General features: G+C 33.1%; 1 protein-coding gene across 1 annotated transcript; it reads right to left on the bottom strand.

Moving 5' to 3' along the window:
- Window positions 1-279: 279 nt before the first annotated feature.
- LOC145607884 (uncharacterized) lies at window positions 280-8230 on the bottom strand. The gene is made up of 8 exons (XM_081663479.1): window positions 8065-8230; window positions 7701-7847; window positions 7468-7586; window positions 6761-6853; window positions 6058-6160; window positions 5771-5845; window positions 3234-3329; window positions 280-616 (listed from the first exon to the last, which is right to left on the bottom strand). Exons 1-8 carry the CDS (start codon window positions 8149-8151, stop codon window positions 557-559), a joined length of 780 nt encoding a protein of 259 aa, XP_081519605.1. The 5' UTR covers window positions 8152-8230; the 3' UTR covers window positions 280-556.
- Between the last annotated feature and the right edge of the window lie 3117 nt (window positions 8231-11347).

Here is an 11347-nt window from a genome sequence, read left to right as displayed (position 1 = left end):
CAAAGCCAAAGCGTGCGTAGATGGCATCGATACCACTGCAGTTGGGAATGTTCAACCTGTTTTTCAGAGATTTTGAGGGAAAAACATCACTTGTATCAGCCTATGCCCTTCCTGTGTGATTGTAGTGGATACTTACAGCATTATACATACATGGGTAATAAATGAGTGCCTGTAAGGCTTCAGGCTCGTCGTGTAACCTCAGACTGTTCTGAAGATGATCTCAGTTTACACATGCACATGCTATAGACTTGTAGATCAAAACTAACTTGCTTGCAATCATAGAATTAAATTCTTGTAGATTTATATATCATATACCCCTTTCATACAATCGATGAACATGATCCAAAGTTCATCAAAAAAAATATATATATAAAATATATAAATAAATAAAAACTTAAATAAAAACTTTCAAGAAGCAAAGCAACTACAACCAACAATTGATATTACACCATCAGATTTATATAATCAAACTTCACCATAAAAAATTCTTCTGCTGCACATATGATTGATTATCAGAGATTTCTGAACTTCAGAAGTTAACTTCTCACCTTCCTGCTCATGCACTGATGCTATAGAAAACTCTTGACACTCCCTTCTTTGATCGGATTTTTGATATCTGCAACGTCATTAAACTAAAAATGTCAACTAGATAGTTTGGTTGTGATTGATAATCCCAAAATACCTGGCATAGAAAAATTCATATTCATATAACCAAAGCACGTCATAGCTGCAATTTGGTTGTTTTTAATTAGCATGGTCAATTGAATGATTCTTGTTTGAGCAAAGATGTCCAATACTGAATAAAAAAATAAAAATAAAAAAAAATAAAAAAAATAAAAAAAAAATAAGCAAGTGTTTTCATTATTTATACCTTGTAAATAGAAAATAGCTAAATAAGCCTTAGTTGAAAATATAACATGATTACTTCCTTTGGCCTTAAGCAAGAAGGGTTTATCAAAGAGTATGAAAAAACTAGACTGAAATTCACTGACTTGGACAGGACAAGAATCTAAAGTTAAATTAGAAAAAGGACAGGACAGAATCAAAAGTTAAAATTCACATGTTTTAACAAATGGAATCGTTGCATTTACAAAGAGTAATCCTAAAGATATTTGTGCAACCAAGCTAAACACTAAATTGGCCGATTTTGAGAAGAGAAAGCTAATAAACTTATCCCCTGCCTCAAGTAATGAAAACATATATGGTGTCAGGCAATTTGTACATCAAGTTGTAGTTCAAAAAAGTATACATTTCCTAATTAATTTTTATGCTCATTTAAAAAATAAAATTATTAGTAAATAGGCCCATTATCTTAGAAAAGAAAGCCTAATGTTGGTACAACATAAAATAGGGGGAAAAGGCAAGGGAAAATAAAACGACAGCAAACTAGTAAATAAGCCACACAATAATCTGAACATAAAACCAACAGTGAATTATGTTCAACCTCCTGAGAAATTCCAATCATTTCATGTCGCTGTTTTCTGATGAGTGGCATTTATGCCACTTTTTTATCCTTTTTCTCTAAGGATTCTCCCCTCATTTGGCGCTTGTTTGAGCCTTTTCCAAGCATTTTGTCCTAATTTTTGCTATGTTGGTTCCTTCTCATGTTTCCCTTTCTTTTCCTTTCTTTTCGCCTTTCTTTATCGCTTTCCTTCTCTATTTTGCTTATGTTTGTGTATGAGTTCTTTGTTTAGGTTGAATGGAGATGCTTGCGTGATCTCGCTCGAGGCTTAGTTCACCCTTTGGAGTGCATTGGAATAGGCGAATAGAGGAGCATGGACTTTGAAGAATCCGGAGCACACATGAGGAAAGGCCGCTCACCCCTTAGGAGCGGCCGCACCACATGCTGAGGAGCGTCCGCTCCCCTTAGGTCGGTGTCTTTGTTTATACCCTCTAGAGTGCCCGCTCCCCCTCGATGGAGCGGCCGCTCTCATGGGTATTTCCGTGCACTCTTAATCCTTTATTTAGGGTAATGTGAGGGGCATATAAATACCCCTAGGATTGCAATGAGATAATTATGTACATTTTAACCCTAATCTTAGAGAGAGGAAGTGTAGTATTACTCAAGTTATCTCCATTGTATTCAACTTTGTTCAAGTTTCTCTTCAATCAATCAAGCAACATTCCAAGTTTTCATCTTTCATTTATTTCCTCTTTAGTAATCTATATATAATCCTTTCTCTTAGTTTTATTTATTTGCCTTTTAGTTGCTTATTCTCACTTATCTTGTTACTTAATCTATCTTTGTTATTTTCATTGTTCTTAATCATGTTTGGTTTTGTGTTTCTTGAGTTTACTTCTAGTTTTGCTATCATGTTTAACCACCCTTTTCTAGGCTAATTTTTTAGCTAGGGGAAGGGGGTGGAAAATATGTGTTGATTATTGGATGAATGATGATGGTTGGATTGAATACATGCCTTAAATTGATGAAAGACATGATTTTTGATAGCTTGAGATTATTGTTGCACTTTATTTGATTGCCCTCTAGTTAAATGCATGAAAATGATTTGAACTAGATTAAGATCACCTCTATTTTGATGATTGCATGAGAATGAGTTGTTAAAATGGAGTTTTATGAATTGTGCTTCTTTATTCTCTTGATTTGCTTGGGTCTAATAGGATAGCATGAGAATGATCCTAATTAGTATAGACCTTTTTCATTGATATGCCTAGACTATTGCATGAGAATGAATTGTTTAGGTAGAATCTTGTGTTCTTTGGCATGTTCTTCATGATAACTATCATTGTTCCCCTCTTTCTAATCATGTTTGACATCCCCGTATCCCTAGCGTTCTTCTCTCTTGATTCTATTTGTCTTTATCTTTGCTTATTCGTAGTTTTAGTGCTTTTTATTCAAGACAATCAACAAAAACATTTCCCTTCTTACTCTTGCATAGTGATTTTGATGTTGAACGAGTGTGCTTCCTTAGTGGTTCGACCCTTTACGTACCCCTATACTTGTATTAGGGTAGTTTGGGATTATAAATGATTAATTTGATCAGGGTAGTAGCTTAACGACCTATCTATTCCCGATCATTTTCTTAGAACATGAGTAAAAGAAATCGTTCTTTGTATAGCAGTGCGAGAAATATCTTCAAGATTATCTTCTTGCTCTTTGTTTTAAAAAAATAGTTGATGAGAATGCATATATGGCAAACATTACATTTTCTTAGGCAATAAGGCTGGTTTTCTATAAGCATAAAAAATTAATACTCTGTCCGATAGACATTTACCTTCAGACTTCTTATTTCTGAAATATCAGTAACATGTGTGCCACCACAAGGACATCCCAGATGCTCACCTATCTTTACAATACGAGGACTGCTACCCTGCAACAGTCAAGAGTACAAGTTATGGAATAAACAAAGATTCAAAGAAAAATTACACCACAAACTAATTTTATACTTCAGAGACTAGAGAAGAAATAAATAAACAGTTGCTCTTCAAACTCCGAGGAATTTTTTACCTGGGGTGGGGGGTTTGAATTAAGCTGAAATTCAGGCAATTTTAAACACATTAAAATCTAAAGTAAACATTTACATAGCTATAGTTGATCCATCAAAGGACTCTCAGCAAGTCAGCAACAACAACAATAAAGTCTTAGTTCCAAAATCATTTTGGTTTAGCTAATATAAATCTGTCACAACAAATTGTCGGCAAAATATGTAATAAACAACAAAAGGTGATACAATGAAAGTGGACAAATAATAAGAAATAAATAAACATAAAATCTGAAAAAGGATATAAAAAAAATTAGAGATAGCTTACAAAAGGAGGCTATGGGGAGATAAAAACAAAAGAAAACCATGTGAGTAAAAACACAATAAAGTTTGAGAAAAACCTTAACAAAGGAAATAAACAAAACTAAATGAGTTCAAATACCAGGGGAGGAAATAAAAAGTGTATATATAAAGTCATGACATGTCCTCGGTGTAGATTTTCTCCCCCTCCAACCGATTTATTCAACACCATACTTTCCTCAATCACTAACGCTTTGTTTGGACAGCAAATCAGGAAGGAAAGGAAGGGGAGGGAAATAGGAGGAAGGGAAGGGGAAAGAAGGGAGGGGGAGGTGAACTCCATTTTCCCTCCATATCTCTCCAAATTTGGAGGGATTATGCTTATTAAAGAGGGAGGGAAAATGGATCCCTCCCTCTCCTTTCCCTTCCTCCCCTCAATCTTTTACCCAAAGAAAAGAGTTAGTCCCCCTCCCTTTCTTTTCCCTTCTTTTCCTTCCATTTCTTTCTATCCAAACAAAGCGTTAAAGACTCATATTCTCAATCATCCTCTGAATTTGCTTTGGCCTTCCCCTACTGCTCACTTTACCACTCTTCAGGTTCCTTACACCTTAGATGAACAAACCACCTTAGGTGATTATCCCATAACAGAACTCATATAAATAATAATATTTTTAAAAAAAAAAAGTAGGACAATCTTTGGGCTATTACATGTTTTCAGAATAAAGTTACAAGGAGTTAAGTAAGTTTCTAGAAAATCACTTTAGAATACAATTGGAGAGCGAAATGCAGTTTCTCGTTCTAAAAGAAGCTAATCATATGATTGATGAAAGCATAAAACAACTGAATTTAGCAATGGAAGATGACAACTTGACAATTTAGGAAGCTTTAGTAATATTTAGACCTGGTTATTGACAGGTTGGGACAAGGTCAATGCGAGTCAAAAGAATATGAAGTCATAAAAGGGTCACCTTAAAAAGAGTTAAAACATGTCGGGCTAAAATGGGTTGTGGGTATAGTGGGTCGATAGTGCACCAGACGGCAAACGAGCAAGACAAAAATGTTTCAAAATTATTGGGACATCGTATTGGCCCTATAATGACCCTGTCCATTAATACTTAGTGCCCTGTCTAATAAAAGCCCTTTAAATTTGACCCTAACCCTATAGTAATTGGACCTGTCCATAACCACATCTACTAATAAAAATAAAAGTCACAAATAGCTAATGAAATAGGAGTTTCTTAATGTGTGGCAATGCTCCTCAACTCTTCAAGTTTGGCTATTGGTGAAAATTTATACTGACATAAAAAGAAACCTAAGCCCGTACCACAACCAAGACTACAACCACTGGGAGCATTGGTGAAATCTGTCACCACAACCAATAGCGGGCTGATGGAATTAGAACAAAGAAGGGGAAAAATGTCAAAAAGAAATATAGGAGTTCAAAATAACTGGACTATTAAAATTTTACATATATAGCTGAAGTGGAAAAAAATAATAATAAAATATATAATAAAATAATTCAGTTTGGCTCATGTCATGGGATCATTGGGATGTGAAAGTTTTACATGGGCTGTCATTGGCCTATCGAAACTCTCCTCCTTTATCTAGGCTTGGGACTAGCAGCGGGAAACCCACTAGCAGAGTTATATAGCTGAAGTGAAAAGAGGAACAAAAATTCCCTTGCCTAACCTAACCAGTCTTTTGCACTAGACACACAACCTATGTTGCAAGCTGACTGCAACTGATTGAGTAGACCGTAACATTTTCAGATCCAATTGTTCTTTCTAGAACTAACACTTTTAATCCATGACCATATATACACAATGATCAATTGAATATTTTAGATATTAGAAAGGGAAGGATATGGAGAGGTTAAGTTACTTTTCATTTACTAGTTAAATCCTTAATTTACGCCTAAATTAAATTTCAGGTTTTTACAGATGACAACTGTCTATGGCTAGGCATGAACACTTAAATGAAGAAGATAACACCTGATATTAGGTTGGTAGTTACTAAGAAAAAATTTTAACCTTGGGGATGTAATCTGGTAGCTGACCACCACACATCTCAGCAGCTTCATCATATGGCAGTACAGAAACAAAAACCTGAGTATAAAAAGATTAGAATAAATCAGAGGATATTACACAATCAAATTTCACAATATAAAATAAACTAAATAAAGGATTCAAAAAACTAATAGCAGAGCAATAAATCAATCTATCAATCAATTAATCAATCAAGGCCTAAATCCCATAAGTGGGGTAAAAAAAATTTGGAAAGAAAAAAAAATTAAAAAAAATAAAAAACCTTAGGATACCTTTTCACCTCTTGAAATTTGGACATTAGCACCCCTTTCTAACTGTTCTAGTTTATTTTGCAATTCTGTTTGTGGAATGGTCCCTTTATATTCAACAAATGGCCTATAAGAACATACTCAATGTCAACTGCAAAGTTTTTGAAAAGGATACACGACATGCGGGTGCAGATGATACAGGAGAATCAGCAAACACTAGAGCTGAAGCCAAAATTACTTTGCAAGTTAGCATGGAAGGGAAAGAAATAAAAGGGATGCACACCATAGTCTGCACATTGTTTTGATGAGCTGCTATGTGACAAACACTAGAGCAGGGATATAGCTGGAAACTAATGCAAATTACTATTATAAAACCTTGGCTTTATGCCTATATATTGCAGCCAAAGATTGGTGCATTAAAGTGATTTTTGCTAACTATACTAGGTTAATAGTTTGTAGAACTAAAACAAGTTCAAAAAAATAAATAAATATAAAAAATAAAAAATAAAAAAAAAAAGGCATGAAAATTGGACACATTGTAGTTTTACTGTTGGATCGTACTAAAATGGGGCGACAATAAAAATAAGCGGTCATGAATAAAAGAAAGCTTTGAGCATGAAGTATACATTGAATTAAGCCCAAATAATCAATTAGATAAAACATGCCGTTATGAAACACTTATCACTCAACAAATATAGATGTAACAAAATTAAGTTTGAAACCATACCCATCAGGGAAGTGATAGGCTTTCCCGGGCTCAAAATGTCCCAATCCCACATTACGTATGGCTATATCTAGAACATGTCCAGCTGAATGCAGCCTGTACAAACCATGAACAGTAAATAAGCACAAAAAACTAGTTAAGTAATGGCAATAATTTTCTCCAGGCACAAACTAATAGACTCTTAATCAACAATTGAGTATGAAATGCTAAGGAACAACCCAAAGTCCAAAAATTATAGGAGTTTTAGCAATTGAGAAATTTTGACGATTACCACCTTCTGTTATCTCAATTTTAGCAATTACTACCTTCTTTTTTTTTTTTTTCAAAAACATCAAAAGTTACCACTTTCTTGCCCCCAACTACCGCGTAACGTCATTTTGGGCCCATTCTTTCCCTTTTATTGAGTTGTAACTAATGAAAGGTCTAGAGGTTTAGAGGAATGTGGTAATTTTCAAAAAAAAAAATAGAAGGGGGTAATTGTCAAAATTTCCTCTAAACCTCTCATTAGTTACAACTCATAAGTCATAATTTAATAAATACACAACACAAGTGCAGGGGTGAGAATCGATCCCTTATCTTCCGGGACCAGGAGTAAAGCTCTAACCACTTGAGCTATCCCTCACTCTCTCAACAAACTTCACTTCTAAATCTAAGGACACATACATATACTACTATCATTGAACAACAACATAAAATTAAACACAACACACCTCGAATTGAGATTACGACGAGATTCATCTACATGTAAATTAACAATCGTTCCACTCTTAATATCCCACTCCAACACATCATTTCCTTTGAAATTTTCAACATGCCCATAATGATAAACCTGTAAAAAAAAAAAAAAATTATCATCATTCATTTTTCTCCCAAAAAATCATAGAAAATTCCATTTTTCTCAAATACCCAAAACTTATATTGAAGAAATTAGATGACTACTTACAATTCCATCTTTGTTCCTTACATCATCAACAACAAATTTGAAGGATAAATTGATATTGGTGATGAACCCAGTATCTGAGGGTTGCCCACCTCCTTGAGGATGAAATATAGTGGAATCCAAAATCATTGCTTGTCTACCATCATCTGTCTTTTCAATTGAACATTGAGATTTTAATTTCATATTAGAAGGAATAATAAAATTGATTAGTGTAAATAATAAATAGTTAAATACTTTATGACTTATACAAAATTACTAGTTTAATTTTATTGTACTACAAATTATTTACAAATGATTTTTCTTTTTTTTTACAAGAGATATTTACATATGATTAAAGTAATAATTAATTGTGTAAATGAAGAAAAACCTGCAAATGGGAGAGAAATGTTGCCTCTGAATGAAGCTTCAACATGTTGTCAAAGTATTCTAATTTGGTTGCTGTTGAATGATCCATTTCTTTGGGTTTTTTTTTTTTTCTTCTCTCTGTCTCTCTTTACTTTGTGCAGTAGACGTAAACTTAGGATGGTAGAGAAGCATTCAAATATGGAGTGAAAAAAAAAAAAAAAAAAAAAAAAAAAAAGCTCCATCATATATAGCAGCCGCCTTGCGTCAAAAAAAAAAAAAAAAAAAAATATAGCAGCCGCCTCCATTTTAATTTTTATACTCTTTCTGTTTTATTTTTTTGGAAAATTTGTCAATTACAACCACAAGTTAATACCACTTTGTAAATTAATACCGCAAATTAAAAAGTTGTGAATTACTTCTGTAAAAAATTTTAAGATGTTGCGATTACTATCAAACCCCCATTAAACCCAACTATGACGTCATTATATCATTTTAACCCATGTTTGACCATGGTTAAGGGCTTTAACCAGCAAAAAAAAAAAAAAAAAAAAAAGGTTATGGATATAATGATGTCATGATTAAGGGATTTAACCCATGTTTGACCATGGTTAAGGGATTTAATCATGGGTTAAATGGCTATAATGACGTCATAGTTGGGTTTAATGGGGGTTTGGTAGTAATCGCAAAATCTTAAAAAAATTTACGGTAGTAATTTACAAAGTGGTAGTAATTCACAACTATTTTAACTTGCGGTAGTAATTTACAAAGTGGTATTAACTTGCGGTAGTAATTGGCGAATTATCCAATTTTTTTCAAGAGAAATGCTATATGTACACTTTGTGAGCCTGGACTCTAGTAAACGGTGGGCCCCACATTCTAAATGAGCTAGCTGAAAAAAAATCTTTAAAAAAAAAGGAAGACAATAATGTGGGACCCGTTGACATACATTGTCCCTTGTATCTTCTTCCAAAAATAAAAATTTTCTCAGTCTTTCCCCCAAATTCACAGGTTTTTTTATTCTGATTTTTTTTTTTTAATTTTTGCAAACAATAATTGGATTTGCTCATAATCGGTAGCACAATAATAATTTGTTGAGCATTTCCTTCTCATAATTTGTTTTCCCATTGAATTCTCTACAAGTCATTTTTATTTTCTTAATCTTTCCCCCATACCTAAATTGGATTTGTTCTCTTTAGATTACATATTCTCACATCTGGTGAAATTAGTGAAATATTTTTGTGGTTGACCGAAGATGCTCAGTGTTGGTGGTTGTAGTGGTGATGGTCATAGTAATGAACAGGTTAGTGCACTTCAAATTTTTTCAACTTTTTCCAGCTTTCGAATTATTTGAGGAATAATTGTCATTAAGCAGTGGAGTTATTTGTGGAAGCATAAGCATTAATAAGTATTGTTGTTGTTGGATACCAATAATTAGTTTGAAATTGTTTGCTGAAATTATTAGCATTAATTAAGTTGTGTTGTTGAATAGCAATTGTTGGAATGAATAGCAATAATTTGTGTTATTTTTTATTGTGTAGTTAATGGTAGATATATTAGGTTGGATTTAGAAATTCTGTAGTTAATGAAGTATATAACACACCTATATAATTGTGATGTGAGGAGGTTGTTCTACTCTAGTATGAAATTGAGAATCATACCAATTACTCATTTAATTGATATGATTAAAATGTGTGGCATTATAACCAATTACTTATTAGTTGGTATTCGATATTAATATCATTTGTGAACTAAATTGTTTTGTTCTGATTTTAATACTGTTAGTTGGTATTCGACTGTTTTACATAAAAGTTCTTGCTGATTTTGAACATGTAAATGCATATGTGATATGTTTGTTGATGTTGATATTGTGATTTCATGATGTGTTTGTTTGTTGGTTGTGTGATATCTGCACAGAATTTGGATATACAAATCCATATGATTTTTTATGTTGATGTTCTGGTTTCATAGGTGCCTTGATCTTTCAAATTCTGATTTAAATAAATGATGTATTTTGATATACCAATGCGGATGTTGTTGGTGTAATGATGGGTGTTGTTGATATTTCAGTTGTATATTTTGGTATATCAATGCGGAATGATGTTGGTGTATTGACTGGTATTGTTGGTATTTCAGTATTGTACTAATTATATATGTACTAGTTATAGTTTAAGGGTTGTCCTTGTGTTGGTATTAGGTTTTGTATGCGCAGTGAGAAATGTGGATCCCTGTATACGTGAAGGACATTTTTTGGGATGGGATGCAGACTACACATCAAGTTAAAAGCATCACAACAATTTTATTTATGACTACCTAAACAAACCCACAAGGTTGTTCAAGTTTGCTCCCTGTTACTGTAAGGCAATGCAAAATCGGGCTAATGATGAAAGGAAGGCTGATGCAAATGCATCCCGTTATGTTTTTACAGATCGTGTATGGATATATCGAGAGGAACTTCCAAAAATTGTACATGGATGCCAAGTTCTTGGAAGTACAAATTTAGTGCACTAGGCTTGGGTATTTAACTTGTGAATTTAGGAAGATGTATAAAAGTGAATTGGAGTATGTCTTTACAGATTGTGTATGGATATATCTCGGTATGTAAGAATAAGATCGAACATAGTAGTTGTTATTAAAGTCGACAATATTGTTATTAATGTTACCTTACTTTGATATGTTATAGGAAAATTTGTCAATTACTACCACGTATTAATGTCATTTTGAAAATTACTATCGCGAATTAAAAAAACTTGTGAATTACTATCGTAAAAATTTTAAAAAATTTGATTTTACTACCAGTTTCACTTTAGGCCATTTATGACGTCGCTTTTCCCCTTAAACTATGTTTAACCATTAATTAAGCATTTAAGCAACCAAACAAAAATCCCTTAACCCATGGTTACCCCATCTAAACTAACACCCATTTCTTTTATTTCTCTCTAACAATTTCACTTTAACCTACTAACCTTCAACCTCCATTATTGAAGAACACTATAAAGTGGTGTCACAATCTTCTAATGTGTAATGAATCATTTTCTTCGCAAAATTGACAAGAAATTCGAGCAATGAAAGAAAATGAAGGGATCATAGAAGGAGAAGGAACGAAAAGAAACAATTTACAATTCCACGCTAAAATTCGTTGATATATACTTTAATTCAAAGAAAAATCACATATTATGCATAATTGATAGCTTAATTCAAAGAAAAATACAAAAGCCCTATGTTAATCAACCAAAATCATAGACCATTAACCCTAAAATTCAAAAACCCTAGAATTCAAAACCATAAAGAAGAATTTATTAGAGGTG

This window comes from Chenopodium album, chromosome 23 (assembly GCF_948465745.1).
Source record: "Chenopodium album chromosome 23, dcCheAlbu1.1, whole genome shotgun sequence".
NCBI classification, from domain to species: Eukaryota; Viridiplantae; Streptophyta; class Magnoliopsida; order Caryophyllales; family Amaranthaceae; genus Chenopodium; species Chenopodium album.
This window is presented reverse-complemented; position numbering and strand designations above follow the sequence as displayed.